We start from the raw sequence: 17,563 nt of genomic DNA on the forward strand, positions 1-17,563 counted from the left end.
TTTTCCATCTCCATTTTTTCCTGACTTTTTTGCGAACCTTCTTCTTCAGTCTTATTCCTCCGCCTTCATCTATTTTTATAAGTTCTTGAATTTTCAGCTGAAATTGCTGTACCTTACAATCTTGTTCTCTTCGCAAAGTAATTCCTTTCAGTAAACACACCTCTTTAACTGCGCTTGAGAGTCCATTTTTGTAAAAAAGTTGTAAAATTCCACTTCGAGTCCACCTTCTTATATTAGAAATCCCAACGCCTCCTGACAATTTTCCAGTTGACTGTGTCAAAGCCTCTGGAGAAATCTCTCTCAATATTTCCTGGTTACACTCCTTCAAACCTCTCAGCCTTTCCTTCTTAATTTGAAAAACATCCATTCCATTTTCCAAAGGCACATTAAACTGGATTGTTTCTTCCACCTCTTCATTCAGCAACTCACTATTATTTGGCAACTGAAAGACCGCTACAGTATCTTCACTTGCAACTTTGTTTCGAACTTGAATAAAATCCTTGTTGAAAAACACTACCATTCTTTCCACCAACACGGAGGTAAATGATTCTAAAATTTCTTTAAAAAGATCCTCAATCAGTATTTGTGTTTTACTGATGTTTGTAATAGTGAGCCTTCATCACTTTCAAAAAAGCCAGCCTTTTTTTTTGTCCATCCACCTTGAACAATGCTGGGTGTTAACAGCTTTATCGAGAGTTAACTTTCACTTTCACACCCTAATAAGCACAAGCGCTATTTTCTTCACTCCTTTAAGCAGCTCCAAAAAGTAGCAATTTAAGCGTGGAATTAAGAGTTTGTTACTTACGATTGCTTGCTCTCCTGTCTTTACTCCGTCTGCGTATAATCAACTTGGATCTCAGTAAAAATTGCAGAAGTGGTCGCGACATTTTTTTCTGCTTAAAGCAGAAGCGCCCTGGATCTCGGAGTTTCACCGGACTTCCTGGGGAGCTCTCACCCTCCAAGCCCCCAAAACTATTTCAGGGGCTTTCGGGGAGCTCTACCCCATCCGATTGCTCTCCTTTCCCTCTTCTCCCGGGGGAAAGGTTTTCCAGCCGCCAGACAGCTGATTTGCGCTGTCAGGGCGGCTTTACAAGATCACAGGGCTGGCGCTCCAAGAGAGAGCGTCCAGCAATGTCGGCGGTGCCACCGGAAGTCCCGTATTAGCAAAATCTTTGCCAGCTATCATCAGCAATCTAGCTAGCCCGTCAAAAACAGCCTTTAATTATGGTAATTGAAAAGGACGAGGGCCATCCCAATGCTCTCTCCATTCATTCAGCATTACAGGGCATCATCAGACCTAAATTGGTTAAAAGATCATGTGCCACAAATCATTTGGACTCCCAATTGCAACAATGGATCCAAAAACACTCCGGAGCGCTTAGTCTGTTACTTTAAGGAAGCTTAAACCCCTTCTAAACTAAGGTGAGTAGGACAGACACCACCATTTCTGCTTTGCTGGGAACAAGTCTCAGTCTATCTAATCCAGGAGTGGGCAATTGTAGCTCTTTTACAACCTGTAGACTTCAACTCCCAGAATTCCTGAGACAGCTGGGCTGGGAGTTGAAGTCCACAGATTGTAAAAGAGCCACAATTGCTCACTCCTGATCTAATCTATTGTTCTGCTTAAGCTCTGATAAGAGCTTCAAGCAATGGGTTTATATTAGATCAGTGGTTCTCAACCTTCCTAATGCCGCGACCCTTTAATACAATTCCTCATGTTGTGGTGACCCCCAACCAGGGGTGGGTTCTAAATTTTTTTACTACCAGTTCTTTGGGCGTGCTTATTTTGTGGGTGTGGCTTGGAGGTCATGTGACTGGGTGGGCGTGGCTAGCTGGTCATGTGACCGGGTGGCCATGGCTATGTGTATAGGGACTACTCAGAGGGCTGAAAAAAGTCATTTCTGACAGGTCCTCGCACTTTTGACTGGTCCTTACACTTATGACCATCCTCACATTTATGCCTGTGCAGCATTCTTAACAACCATGTCACTCATTTCACAACTGCTTCTCTTCAACATGGTATAAGATAGGGCAAAAAACGTAAAATGTGAGGACAGTCATAAATTCGAGGACTGGTCAAAAGTGCAAGGACCAGTCAAAAATAACTTTTTCAGCCCTCTGAGTAGTCCCTGTGCATAAAAGGACTACCCAGAGGGCTGAAAAATGTGATTTCTGACAGGTCTTTGCATTTTTGATCGGTCTTCGCAGTTATGACTGGTCATCATTTATGCCCATTGTACCATTCTTAACAACCATGTCACTCATTTCACAACTGCTTCTCTTCACCATAGTGACAAGATAGGGCAAAAATGTAAATTGTGAGGACAGTCGTAAGTTCAAGGACTGGTCAAAAGTGCGAGGACCAGTCAAAAATAACTTTTTCAGCCCTCTGAGTAGTCCATATGCATAAAAGGATACAGCAATAGAGAGGGATGAAGGAAGGGAAGGGAAATTAGAGTAGGAGTGAAGGTAAGAGAGGGAGGAAGAGAGGAGGAGAAGGAGAAAGAAAGAGGAAGTAGGGAGAAGAAGAAGAGGGGGGGAAGAGAAAGTAAGAAAGAAAGAAAAGACAGAGGTGGTAGGTTTGAGGAGAAAGTTTGCTGTACAATAAAAAAGATGAAAGGGAAGAAAGCCAACCCCAAACAAATATTAAGATATTAAGATAAAGAATGAATTGTTAAACTTTAAAGAATAAAAGAGAACAAATAGCAATAAATAGCAATAATTAGAAACACACATACAAACATACAACGTATTTTCTTTGAACAGAGTATTTGGCCGGTTCACAAATTTAAACAGTTGTAGGAGGTTAGCACCCACCCCTTTCCTAGAAGAATGAAATATTTTGGGAAATTTTAAAAAGGCAGAATATTATATTTCCCTGGATGAGAAATGGAGAAGCATATTTTACAGACAAAGCAGCTCCCACCTTCCTGCCCCCCACTCTTTGTTAATGGACCAGAGGCAGAAAGTCAATCCTTTGTCAAAGGACATTTGCAACACAATAGCAACAGAAACTAACACAATGGGCCCCATCAAGCCATGTGATCCTGTCCACCATTAAACCATCTTTTCAAACAGTCTCCATGTTTCCAGTGTCTTTTTCCGCACTTGGAGCAGAACCCAGAAGGATATTTCTTCCAACACAGTATTTAGTCAATTAAATTTACAATTTCTATATTTCCTTTTTACCATATTTATGCCTCATCTATTTTTTAAAAAAAACAATATTACTCTTCATCCTCATCTCTAATCTTAATCAAATTCAATTTTTCCCTTCTATTCTATATTATACCCCTTCGCATTGTCATCTATTTTTATATTCATCCTCACATTGGTTAATTGTGTAATACAGTTGTTTAATACAAATTCAACATTTTAATATAAATCAATTAGTTATATAACTATCTTTTTTGTATATTAATCAATATGAACATGAATATTCCAATTATTTCCATGCAATCCAATTTCTTACAAATCAATTAATTATATTTACCAATAATAATAAACCAAATAATTTCCCCCATATATTCTTCCAAACCACAACTTAACCATTTCTGCTTTCAACACAATATGCAATTAATAGTATCTCAATTATTACAATTCCCTAGTTAAATAGAGCTTTTTTTCTTTTGTGATTTAAAATCTTGAACCTCCTCTTGCCCTAAATTTCCCATTGTTTGCAATTTTGCACCTACCTTTTTTGGTGAGGAAAAAGAAAAAGAAATCTCTCTGCCTCATTTTGTCACGTTGTAGCAAAGACCCTTCTTTACTTTCAATTTCGCTTTTCAGCATAGCTAGGGGGAAAAAATTTGCTCCAGGAATTTACCTCTTTGCAGCTAGCTCTTTGAAGCCTCACGGCAAGAATTTAAAGTTTTTTTTCCCTCTAGCCATCAGCTGGGACTCCAGAGGCAGCAATAGATTGGAAGTGGGCGGGGTAAGCGAATGGCGACCGGGCGATCCAACAGAGGCAGAGGGTGAGAGTGAGTGAAGGCGTGGGGGGGGGCGAGAGAGGGCTTTGGCGACCACTGTGAAATGGCCGTTCGACCCCCAAAGGGGTCGTGAACCCCAGGTTGAGAACCTCTGTATTAGATGAAAAGGGCTGTAGGGGATGACCAGGCTGAGCCTGAAGAAGGGGGTCAAATGCGTCATGAGTCCCTTCATGCACACAAGAGATCTAACTCCAGCCCACCTTGAATTCCTTTCTATTCTTAACTCCCACTAATTTCCCTTAACCATTAGTAGTTCGGATTCTTGTAGAGAGCTTAGGTTTACAATAAATCTTTATTCACATTTGAACTGCCTGAATCTCTTGATTTCCCTGGTGCTTGACATAGCCATCCACACACCACCACCACTCCAGCATCTGAAGGAATGCCTCTCCTTCAACTTTCACATCTGAGCCCTCAGGTCCCTAATGAAGGCTCTGCTCTACATAAAAAACATCTGAAGAACTTTAAAAAAATATATCGTACCACCCTATTCCCTTTCCCCTCCCCACCCCCTGGTCATATGGTATTTCTCACCAGAGGCTCAATGGAGAAGACTTTATTGTTGAAGAGCATTGCATCTTCATGGACAGTTGCCCGTCGGTTCTCAAAGGTACGGGTGACAGTGGAGAGATGCTCACGAAGTGCGGGATTCATGTTACATTCCACCAGAAGCTGATCAAGCACACTGTTTTGTTCAGCCTGCAGGGTTCGACACATCCTAAGCCCCAGGAAGAAAGAGATGAAATATCGTATTTTGTAACAGACTCCAAAGAATGCTTGGTTAAGAGCCAACGGGGACTGACACCATGAGGATCACTGTTTATCTTTGCATTCATAATATTCAAAGGAGCGATAACTGAAAAGGACTGGATCTGTGAGGAGGTGAACCATAGGAGAGCAGAGTTTGATAAACTGGTATGTTGTCTCCAATGACCTAAAACCCTAAAGGAGAAACTTGTCCAGAATGAATGGGAAATTCTGTGAAATGAGTTCTGCATGGGGATTTGTTTGTGTCCTAGAGGCACCTTGACTCCTGGCAGCCCTGGGGACAAATCCATGCAGCTTTTCTCCTGAGGTTAAATGAGTGAAAGTCACTCGGTTGGTTGCCCAGCCTAAAAAAGAGTCAGGATTCAGGTGTCTCTTCTCCAGTCCAGCACCTTAGCCATTAAGACTAACAGAGCTCTCATAAAAGGAAATAAGGAGGGCAGAAATACATACAAATAAAACCCCACACAAGAAAAAAAATGGAAAGAAATTTAAGAAGGTCAGTACGTATATATTCAAAAGCTCTCCCAAAAGCCAAGGAAAGAACGAGACATGTACAGAAAATGTTAAGAAGGTAAAATAACTAAAAAAGAGAGTAGTTTCTAGAAACAGCAGAAACTATATCTAGAAGGCTAAAGCTCAAAATGACCTAAGGTTTGTGAGGGATACCAAAAACAGCAAAAATGTGCTCTTTCATTATTAGAAATAAGAGTAAAAAATCATAGAATGCAAGAAGAAAGTGATAAATTGCTAATCAATAATGGTGAGAAAACAGGACTTTTTAAAAGATACAAAACCTATTTTGCATCTGTCTTTTGTATATATCTTTTCATGCCCCACTGAATGCTTGAAAGATGATTACAGGGTGTGGATTTATTCCCCAAGGCTCCTAAAGGGAGGACAAGGATCTTTAGATAATAGAAGCTTTACAGACTCAAAATAATAAGGATTTAAGCAGTGGAACAGACTGCCTCCTGGGATTATGATGTTTTGTCACTGGAGGTTTTCAAACTTCCAGGGTCGAGCTGAGGATTTTGTGCAGTATCTGCATGACAAGATCACTCAGATTCGGGAAGGCCTGGCCTCTGACTGGGTAAGTCCAGACGAGATGACTGAGGCAGGTCTTGAGAGTGTTATCTGGGAGGAGTTTGATCCTGTGGCTCCCGAGGACGTGGACAGGATTCTGGCATGGCTGAACGCAACCCCATGTTTATTGGACCCGTGTCCCTCCTGGTTGGTGCTGGCCTCCCGGGAGGTTACATGAGGCTGGCTCCAGAGGATTATTAATGCTTCTTTGAGTGAGGGTGTCCTACCGGCCGCCTTGAAAGAAGCGGTGGTGAGGCCCCTCCTCAAGAAGCCCTCTCTGGATCCGGCTGTTTTGGCTAACTATCGTCCAGTCTCCAACCTTCGTTTTATTGCGAAGGTTGTTGAGAGTGTGGTGGCGCGGCAGCTTCCACAGTACCTGGATGAAGCTGTCTATCTAGATCCGCTCCATTCGGGCTTCAGGCTTGGGTACAGCACGGAAACAGCATTGGTCGCGTTGGTGGATGATCTCTGGAGGGCTCGGGATAGGCGATGCTCCTCTATCCTGGTCCGGTTAGATCTCTCAGCGGCTTTTGATATCATCGACCATGGTATCATGTTGCACCGGTTGGAGGGGTTGGGGGTGGGGGGCACCGTTTTGCGGTGGTTCTCCTCCTACCTCTCTGACCGGTCGCAATCTGTGTTGGCAGGGGGGCAATGGTCGACCCCGAGGCGGCTTGTTTGTGGGGTGCCGCAAGGGTCGGTCCTCTCGCCCCTTCTGTTCAACATTTATGTAAAGCCGCTGGGTGAGATCATCCATGGCTTTGGGGTGGAGTTCCATCAGTATGACACTCAGCTGTACATCTCCACCCCAGGCCACCCCAACGATGCCCTTGAAGTGATGTCCCGGTGCCTGGAGGCCGTGCGGGCCTGGATGGGGAGAAACAGGCTCCTGATATAGCCAGCTGGCGCCATCGCTGGTTATTGGGGGCGAATCATTGGCCCCCACGGAAAGGGCTCGCAACTTTGGCATCCTCCTGGATACACTTTAGAAGAGCATATGACGGCCGTGGGCAGGGGGGCTTTTTATCAGGTCCGGCTGATACGCCAGTTGCGTCCCTTTCTAGATCGGGACTCCCTACGCACAGTCACTCAGGCACTCGTCACTTCCTGCCTGGACTACTGCAATGCTCTCTACATGGGGCTCCCCTTGGGGTGCACCCGGAGGCTCCAGTTGGTCCAGAATGCAGCCGCGCGGGGGATTATGGGAGCGACGGGGCGAGACGTGACACCTCTCCTGCGCGAGCTGCACTGGCTTCCTGTGGTCTTCCGGGTGCGCTTCAAGGTGTTGGTGACCACCTTTAAAGTGCTCCATGGCTTAGGGCCGGGGTATTTACGAGACCGCCTTCTGCTGCCAATAGCCTCCCACCGGCCAGTTCGCTCATACAGAGAGGGCCTCCTCAGGGTGCCGTCGGCCAGACAATGTCGGCTGGCGACCCCCAGGGGGAGAGCCTTCTCTGTGGCAGCACCTGCCCTCTGGAACAACCTACCCCCAGAGATACGCACGGTATCAGACCTCCAGACTTTTCGTCGGGCCCTGAAAACACATCTATTCCATCTAGCCGGGCTGGCTTGACCCCATCCTTACAGTTTTAAATTTATAATTGGTTTTAATTGGGTTATTTTAAATTGACGGCCAAAAGTATTTAATGTTTTTTAAATTGTTTTTAAATTTTATATGTTGTATTTTTACCATGGCTGTTCACCGCCCTGAGTCCTGTTGGAGAAGGGCGGTATACAAATTAAATAAATAAAATAAAAAACAAAGGTTGGCCATCATTTTTTCTGAGGTTATGAGAATTCCTGCCCTAAACAAGATGTTCGTCTAGAAGGCCTCTAAAGTCTCTTCCATCTCTATGAGTTTGATTCTATGATTCTCAATCAATCAATCTTTATTACAATCACAGACCACACTTAGCTAATTTAAACAAATTCAAGTCTTCCTGGCCAGGTAGATTATGTTAAAGGAACTAGCAGAAATGATCACAGAATCATTCTTTGTAATCTTTGAGCACTCTTTTCCCTTGCAGAACACATCTGCTTAGGATCCTGCCCTCATTGAACCAATTATCAGTCTCCCAAGCGTGTAACTACAAAAATGTAAGCTTTTAAACATTTTTGTGTTGCCTTTGAAAAAGCCTTTCTGGATTATTTTTCTCCTTATGCTTGCAAAGAATTATTCTTTAGTGATGTTTTAGGATATCAAGACAAATTAAAATATTATGAAGCACATCCAGAAAAACAAATGGCGCTGATGTTTCTTGCACAGAAGGTGTTTGACAACGTGAATTGGCAATTTATGATAAAGCAATTAATGATATTTTTAAGTTTAGTAGTTATGCAGCCATTATCTGCAGGAAAAAACAAGGTTGCTTCTAAATAAAGAAAATTTTCAACCAACAGGCTGAGAGTGAGTAGAGTGTTGAAATGAATATGATGGAAAAAAATAGGGAGAAATATAGAATTCTGCAATTGGATAAAAAATGAAACACAAAAATATTATAAACAGCTATGTGTTGTAAAATTTGCAACACATTTAATAAATAGTCCATTACTCAAAAACAAGATATCATACCAAACTTACGTCTGTTTTTTCTCTTCTTCCTTTTCGTGTGTTGCAAATGCTTTCCACTGAAAATGTGCAATGATATCACTCCGATTGTGTATGACCACAGACCTCTGGTTTGCTAAAGTGATATAAGTCTTCTCGATTGTCAAGGAGTTCTTATCCAGTCTCACATTGACATCTGTAGCAGCTCCATATAAACTGACATGAATGTCTTCTCCTTGGAAGGTCAGAAAATTGTAAAATCAACAAAGTTAGCTATGTCTTGTAAAAAGCATTTGATTTAATTTCACAAAACATGATTTTATTTTACAGTAATTCAAGCAAAGAACCATATTCTTTAAATTAATTTTTTAGCACAACCAAGTTTATGAAACCTTTTGAATTTTCAATATTTCTGCACAAATATGACCGAAAAAATTCATACACGCATCCTAAAAATAGAGAGAATTCAATTAAATAATAATAATAATAATAATAATAATAATAATAATAATAATAATAATAAAATAATTAAATAAGTCAAAAACATTATGCTTGTATAAGTAAGTGAACCTCTAGGACATGGGTCTCAAACTGGCGGCATCATGTTGCCATCACGTGACGTTTTGCAATGTTTTTCCCCTTCATGGAGCTGGAGTGGATGTGGCCTGCACATGGAGCATCTGGCCCACAGGCCGCCAGTTTGATACCCTGCTCTAGGATTATAGTTCATTTGAAGGGGAAATTAGTGTCAGTTGTTTTAATCAATGGGTGATAATCTGGTGGGAAGGTGGGAGGTTCTGCTTTATTTAAAGAACAGCATTCTGAATATGGATTATCAAAGTCTGATCTTCACACATTGATCAAAAAAGCAAATTTTTGAGATTTGGAGATTTGGAAAAACAGTTGTTGATGCTCATGAAACCTAAAAAGATCACCAAACTATTTCCCAAATGGACATCCATTGTCAAGCACATTATATAGAAGTGGAGGCAATTCAACCCCTTTGTTACCCTCCCCCGAACCCCCAACCAAGATCAAACAAGAACAAAGGGTGCAGTACTCTGGGGGAAACCCTAAGAAATGAAAGGTCTCTCTTGATGTGAAAGAATGTAGTGCAGGTAGTCATCAACTTACAACCACAATTAAGTCCAAAAATTTCATTGTTAAGCAGAACACTTGTGAAGTGAGTCATGTCCCATTTTACAAACTTTCTTGCCTCAATCATTGCAGTTGTTTTTTTTTTTGCAAAAAGTTTTTTTATTTTTTTTTCAAACACACAAATTACATCTTTTCAGAACAGAGCTTTGATCCAGTCATCAATTTGTTCAATTTTTTGTCATCTTTAACCAAATTTTATATATTCTATTTTGTCATATCATTTATTTCTTAGTCTTAAATCACATATTCCAACTAATACCATCTTAGAAAAAATTTACTCAAATTTACTTAATCAAAAAACAACAACCCTTCTATTAACCTACCTTAAATCTTAACAATTAATACCCCATACATTTCACAATTCTTATCCTAAGTCCTCACTGTTAACAATACAGTTCAAACATGTTTATACATGTCAAAATTATTTCCATTTCTAAAACTTCCTTACATTTATTTATTACTTCATATAGTTCTCATTAAATCTTTATTCCAGTATTACTTTATCAAATTTAAATCTTATAAACACCAATTAAGTAATTTTTGTTTATAAATCATAATCATATATTGTTTCAATTTTTTTCTTTTTTGCTTAAGTAAAAAATGTTCAATTTATTACAATTGTTATACAAATATGTATAACAATTGTAATAAATTGAACATTTTTATCCCAATTATTATGGCTATCAGTTTTCTCAAATATACTATCCAGCATCTTAATAAAAATTGATTCATTATATCCATTATTATATTTTCTTTTTACTTAGTCTAATTTAACCTTTCCTTTTATCATTCCACTGCTATTCCCAGTGTAATCATCTTTATTCCACTGTTAATCCCAGTGTAATCATCTTTGTTTTTTCCACTATTAATCCCAGTGTAATCATCTTTTTTTTCACTGTTAATCTGTGTAATCATCTTTATTTTTTCCCACTGTAAATCCCAGTGTAATCTCTAGAAACCTTCTTTTATCATTCTACTGTTAATCCCAGCATAATAATCTTTTACTTAAATAAATACATTATTAAAAGTATTCAAACTGTTACAATTGTTATAGTTATTTAAACAACATCCCAGTTATTATAGCCATCAATTTTCTCAAGTAATACCTTCTAACATCTTAATAAAAAATTGATTCATTATATCCATTAATATATTTTCTTTTAACATAGTCTATTTCTTGTATGTTTTAACTTCAATCCATATTTCATTTCTAAGTATCTGTAACATGTTTCTTCTCACATTTATTAATCTCAATATAGTCATTTTATAAATCCAAGTCCTGAACGTTTTTATTTTCCTTAATATCTTCCAACCTTTTATTCTTTTATCATTCACTGTTAATCCCAGTGTAATCATCATTATGTTATAATCTCAATATAATCTCGAGACCTCCTTTTTATTACTATTCACATGATCAATTACTTATTTATGTAAGTAATTTAAACGCATTGACTTTATCTTCTTTATTCTCCACGTCTATCTCTTATTCCTCCTTCTTCATTTTCTTGTCCACTTATGTATACTCCATTTCAGCTTCTGTATCCTCGAATTTTTATCCTATGTGCAATATTATAGTTATTTCTCTTATTTCCATTGTCCAAGTCAAATAGATCAATTTGTTCCTTCTCTAATTCCTGCGCCATTTTCCTTTTTAAGTTAATATTATTCCAATTATAAGAGTTCTGTTATGATAGCTTCTTTTTATTTTTTTTTCTCTCAAAGTCAAGTTTCTGTAGGCAAGAAAATCCTTCCCCATAAATTCTCACGGATGTTATCTGTGAAGTCCACATTTTCCAGAACAAAAACCAAGTTGCAATATTTCTTTTTACTCCAGATAGTGTCTCTCTGCAATCCACAATTTCCGGTTGTTTAAAAAGTATCCATTTAAGAATCTTATTTAGCTTTTCTTTTTCTTTTAGGTTTAAAAGTATCAAATCTTATTTAAAGTCCAGTCCAAATTTAAATAGCTCTTTTCACTTCTTTTTTCTCCCTTTTTTTCCTTTTATTTGTACATCACTTTTTTTTAAAGCTTATTATCCATTCTCTTTGTTTTTCTTAAAATTTAAAAAGAACGAAGAAAGGAAAAAAAAGATCTCTTTATTTTTTTCCAATCCTTTGACCATTATCTATCTAACTGTTTAAGGTTTCCAAATAGTTTATTCAAAAATCAATTTTCTATCGGGTTGTTGTCTCTTTAAATTTACATTTCAAAGTCTTCTTTGCACCCTCGCTCCTTAGCTGCTATTTATCATTAGAGGTCTTATAATTGAAAGATGTTTCCCTTGTTTTTGTTTCATGCCTGGGTTGACTGTCACTCACCCGGCTTCAAAAAACTCTGTTCTCTCCTCTCTCCAGCTCTATACTTAGTCCGGTTGTTCCAGCTTTGTGGCAGCTGCCATGGCTGCCATCCCCCGCTGCCGAGTCATAGAGAGTTCCCTCCGATCTTTGAGGAACTTGCCTGTTCCTCTTGGTCGTCTGAGGTGCCTCTCTTTCTTCCCCTGCAGGACAGTTCTGGTCCACAGACCCCAGCCGGGGTTTTTGCGGAGCTCATAAGAGCCCGCTAATTCCCCAACTGTCTCGCCGCAATGCCAAACCAGAAGTCAATCATTGCAGTTGTTAAGTTAGTAACATAATTGTTAAGTGACTCTGGCTCCCCCACTGACTTTGCTTGTCAGAAGATCACAAAAGGGAATCACATGACCCCAGGATGGTGCAAACATCATAAATATGAGTCAACTGCCAAGCATCTGAATTTTGAGCACATGATCATGGGGATGCAGCAGTGGTCGTAAGTTTGAAAAGCAGTCCGTCACTTTGTTTCTTTCAAACCTTAACGTTTTTCAATTTGCCAATGAACTGGGGGGAGGGAAGGGGCAAATAGAATGTTGAGAATGTGTGCGTAGACCATGAGAGCCTGGCAACCATCAAGGTCACCATTGCAGGTGTTTGAGAAAGAGATGGACTGTTCCCATAAGAAAAGAACATCTCATAATTGGGCAATGTGATCATCCAGGGGTGGAGAGAAAGGGAAGTTGTTGTTTAACTATGCAAGTATTTGCACGGGAAAACCAGAGCTGGTTTTGATTCTTCAGTACCAAAAATGGTGTATCTAATAAAGTTTTACTTCAAAGCTCCCGAGAGTGTTTTCTTATTTTGGATTCACTAGTCGGACAGTTGATAGTGTTATAAATCATTTTTTTCAGTGCTGTTCTAACTTTGAACAATCACTAAACAAAATGGTTGTAAGTCAAGGACTACCTGTATTTTGAATTTCCTGGAGGGAAGGGGTGCATTCCAGAGGAATAAGAGGCAGCGTAGTGCTGGTATATTGTGTGAGAGGAGGAGGGTGAAGACATCTCCCTAACAGTTCTCAGAGTAGATGGCAGAGTTTCTCTCTCATTGGGAGTGGTTTATCTACAGTATCATCAATTGCAAGGAAAATCTAATCCAGCAATGAAAGGTAATCATAGGTCACTTTAGTATTATGAACTAAAAAAGGAATAATTGTAGGACACACTGCTAGGATCCAGACTCTGAAATCTCAGGATACCATAAATGGAAAAAAAATGATTTCCCTGTTCTTACCTGTATCATAATGTATAACAAGGTCTTTACAGTGGTTGCCACTTTTTTCTGGATAAAAGTCAATAGTGAATTGTGTGGTTTCATTTATTCCAAGAGTCCCAATGGAGGGTTTGACAGAAAATGGTCTGTAATGCAAAGAAGGAACATATTATGGCCAGGTTTATCTGATTAAATTATACATCAAAAAATGGTGGCTGGAAGTGAAATCGACAGTAGATGAGTCCTACAAGAACTTTACAAGAAGTTCTTTCTCTTCTCACATTGAAACAACGGTTTCAATCAGACTTATGCACGAACCACACCTGTCTCCCCACCTCAATCACAGCACCCTTCCCTGTTTTACTTCTATATATTTTTACACAGCAGTCCCCACAGATACAAACCAGGATGCAATCACAGTTTTTTTCCTCTCTATCTACTACTAAAATTCTCTTTATAGCCATTAAATGAACAAAACACTGCACTGTAGGACCTTTTTCAAACAAGGGCTAATTTATAGGATATGTCCAAAATTGAAATTTTACAAAATATTTTATGGCAGTAACACAAAACAGTTTATCACATACATAATACAAATGTCAAAAGACATTTCTTGTGCTCATGTTTGACTGTGCTATATAGTTCAACATAGGTGATTTTCAAGACAGACGCAGCTCTGCATTTATCCCAACTTTTCCATTGAGGGCAGCACACTGCAAGTTCTGTTACTGCTGAAGGTATAAATGCTTCTGTGCTGCAGCCTGGAGGTCTCACCGTAGCCTTCTGGAAGCTTTATTTTTCATTACAATTTCATTATATGTTAACTTCATTGCAATCTAAACTGGCCAGAGAAATATCATGCATTCATGCTCATACCTGCCCATCAGAACAGGACATTCGGCTGAATTTATTCTTCAGCTCACCTGCAGATTATTTCCTTTGGCTATCTCAAGCAAGGTAGCATAAGAGGGACCCTCTCTCAAAAGAGCTACAGGATCTCTTCTTTCACGTGAACTATGAATCACTGGGTTGTCATTTTGCTTGGGAAGGAATGCCTCAGGTTTGCTCTGCTTGGGGATAAAGGGGCCTGGAAGAAATGATTCTCCATTGCTTGCCCTAACTCTCTGATGTATCCGACTAACCCCAACTTTAGCCAGCTTTTGGGGGCTTAAACTAGGACTTTTCCATTAGATCCAACCATATTTCATTTCCTAGCTGATCACCAGTGAGCTATTTTAAAGCTTACTGTGTTTAAAGGAATTTATTTGTTTATGATTTGCATTATTATGATTTGATTTGTTAATCACCTAGAGAAGTATAAACCAAGGCAATGAAAAAATAAATTCCGCATAAATAATAAATATTGAGGATGAATTGGGATAGTCAATTTTGTAGAAAGCAAAAATAAAATTCTAAATGATCAAGACAAAGAGAAATGAACTGAAAGTAATAGAATAAAATTTAACAGAATAGAAAATTGTTCAGCTTCAACCTTAACCTTAACCATCTACCATGGAACTCACCCCATTCCTAAGAGGTCCATAAAGGGGGCGTGCATAAGCGCCAGTGTGCCTACTGTCCCTATCCTACTGTCCCAATTTATCTGTATTCATTTCCTTCGTTTGTGTCCTTGTTCATATTCATACCTGCTATCTTGTACATGTTTGACAAACTAATAAATAAATAAATAAATGGAACTTGGCTTTCAAAGAAGCCTCATTCAGACGCATATGAGGGGAGTTTACTCTTCTCATGGCGTCACTTCCCCCTTTTCATTGCTACATTAGTTAGTGGTAAACCATTGTTTGCCTCATCTGGAAGCACAGGAGGGGGTTGACCCACAAGAGGAGGGTGGCAAGGAAGGTGGCAAGTGTGAGCAAGAAGCAAACTCACTCAGATTCATGGCCTGCTGAAATACTTGAGCAGAGCCACTGTTTTGAAGGAGGTTAAGTGCTGCTCAATGGAGTGAGCTCCCGTTACTTGTCCCAGCTTCTGCCAACCTAGCAGTTCAAAAGCATGTAAAAAATGCAAGTAGAAAAATAGACACCACTTTGATGGGAAGGTAACAGTGCTCCGTGCACCATTGGTGTTGAGTCATGCCGGCCACATGACCACGGAGACTTTGGACAGTGCTGGCTCTTCAGTTTAGAAAAGGAGATGAGCACCATCCCTAGAACCGGAAACGACTAGCACACATGTGCAGGGGAACCTTTAGCTTTACCTTAAGTGCTGCTCAAAGCCATCGGATATTGAATAGAAGAGAACATTTGTAGCTCAGGATGGGCACTTTCTAACATAGCACAAAAAAGGCTTTTGGTGCACTATGCCTCTATATCTGTCAAATCTGTTATTTTGGAAGATAAAAATCCAAACCACTGGCAAACTTATTGCTGATGTATATTTCCCTTGCCTAACCCTTTCGGCCTTGCCTAACCCTTTTCGGGAGAAAATTCATGGACCTCACCTCTGGGTGGTAATCTGGTAGTAGGCATCTCGGTTGCCAATGTTCCGAACAAGCAGGGTTTTCTGTGTATTGTACTTGACGGGAGATGTAGAGAAATTCAGTTGGTCTGGGAAATCCAAAATGCCTCGGGCACCAATTGCTCGGATAGGCACAATGAATTTTTCCCTCTCAGTAATGCAAGTTAATTCATGGAAATAATCCTGGGTAGAAAGAAGAATGTGAAAAATGAGAAATCCCTCCATGACCCTTACAGTTCAGGGCCCTTGCAAATAGGTAGTCTTCATCTTATGACCACACTTGGGACCAGATTCTTGGTCGTTGGACTTGATGAGTTTCTCAAAAGGAGAGGTGAAAAATTTATAGAGCAAAAAGCAATGTATAAATTGATGTTATGGGAAAAAACACAGTTTGCAAGGATAGGGAAGTAAGGAGAATCTCCACAAACTCATGGAAAGTTGGAAATATCCAGCAATCTTCTTGCAATACAGATATTCATTGTAGATAGATAGTCAATACAAGTACAAAGCCTGCTATTGAGGCTTGTTTAATAACCCATGGCTCTCTTCATACATGTTAACTAAACCAGTCAGATCAGTTTCTGTCTATCTTCTCTTCTAAGACTAATTCTCTGTCATCTTGTTTGAAGGCAGCAGTGTCCAGAAGTAGGACAAGATAAAGGAAGTATTATTGTAATCCAAGACTTGCCTCCTTTGTATATGCATTACTTTCATCATAATATTGCTTCCACCATCCTTCTCTCTCTCTCTCTCTCTCTCTCTCTCTCTCTCTCTCACACACACACACACACACACACACACACACACACACACACACTCACACACATGCACACACACATACATATGTTGTGTGTTTCACAGATTTGTATTTTAGTACTGCTAGGATTCATGCATTCAGTCTGCCAGTTTTGTAATCATTATGACAAAAGTGATTTTCTGTCAGCCTGGGGGAAACAGAGGAAGGGGGTTGGCATATTTATAGAGAATGGCTTTGTAGATGCATCAGAAAAGAGTTACCTTGTTTTCCTCAGGAGTGAAGAGAATGCGGAATGTGGAGGGCATGCCAGGTGCGACTTTGTTACACACATCGTTGGGGCTAATGACTCTGAAGTAAGGTGAACTCTCACAAACAATCTTTACAAGCCGTGGGATCTGCAGGAAGTAAGGGAGGCATTCAGTGAACAGATTAAATCAAGACTGCAAGAAAACAGTGGGGCTTTTGTTTGGTAAATGGGGGGCTGGTGACAATTGAAGTATTTAAACCCACTTCAAGACATAGCAAACAGGCATCTTGAGCAAGAAAAAATGCCCCGGGCAAATGGGCAGTCCTTTTTATTTATTATTTATTGTTACACTATAATCTTACCATCCTGGATTGCCACTGGATCGATTCTGGGATTTGTGTGGTGAGGACACCAAATAGAATTACACAGTCCACTCAACTAACTCTAAGAGGCTTACATTTAACCCAGAACAAACAAAATAAAGTCATGCACAACTAAACCAATTTAATAGCAGTGACCTGATAGACAGTGACATGATAGCAGTCTTCTGATATTTGAGGCGCTGCTACAAAGAAGAATTTATTCTCCAAAGCACCAGAAAGCAGGACAAGAAGCAATGTATGGAAGCTAATCAAGGAGAGAAGCAACCTAGAACTAAGGAGAAATTTTCTGACAGTTAGAACAATTAACCAGTGGAACGACTTGCCTCCAGAAATTATGGGTTCACTAGAGGCTTTTAAGAAGAGACTGGACAGGCACTTGTCTGAAATAGGATAGGGTCTCCTGCTTGTGCAGTGGGTTGGACTAGAAGCCCTCCAAGGTCCCTTTTAACTGTTAGTCTCAGTGACCTAATCATTCTGCTTCTTTCCACTCAGCCAATGAGCCAATCAGAAAGTCATGATGCTTCCGAGTGCATGGATCTCTCTTTATAGAACCTAAGAGGTCATCAAGTCTACTGCACGATTCAG

At 39.8% G+C, this 17,563-nt stretch overlaps 1 protein-coding gene across 6 annotated transcripts in view; it reads right to left on the minus strand.

Annotated features, from left to right (window-relative positions):
• The window catches only part of HYDIN (HYDIN axonemal central pair apparatus protein), a 416,706-nt gene that overhangs the window by 385,261 nt on the left and 13,882 nt on the right, over positions 1 to 17,563 (minus strand). For all 6 annotated transcript variants that reach the window (XM_087877179.1, XM_087877178.1, XM_034425679.3 and 3 more), the window contains exons 5-9: positions 16,609 to 16,743; positions 15,575 to 15,774; positions 13,132 to 13,256; positions 8,422 to 8,623; positions 4,524 to 4,707 (exon numbers count right to left, since the gene is read on the minus strand). In XM_087877179.1, coding sequence (XP_087733305.1) covers positions 4,524 to 4,707; positions 8,422 to 8,623; positions 13,132 to 13,256; positions 15,575 to 15,774; positions 16,609 to 16,743 — 846 coding nt within the window. The remainder of the gene's footprint in view (positions 1 to 4,523; positions 4,708 to 8,421; positions 8,624 to 13,131; positions 13,257 to 15,574; positions 15,775 to 16,608; positions 16,744 to 17,563) is intronic.

The sequence above is a fragment of the Pantherophis guttatus genome, chromosome 11 (assembly GCF_059756535.1).
Source record: "Pantherophis guttatus breed Tessera chromosome 11, ASM5975653v1, whole genome shotgun sequence".
Lineage (NCBI taxonomy): Eukaryota > Metazoa > Chordata > Lepidosauria > Squamata > Colubridae > Pantherophis > Pantherophis guttatus.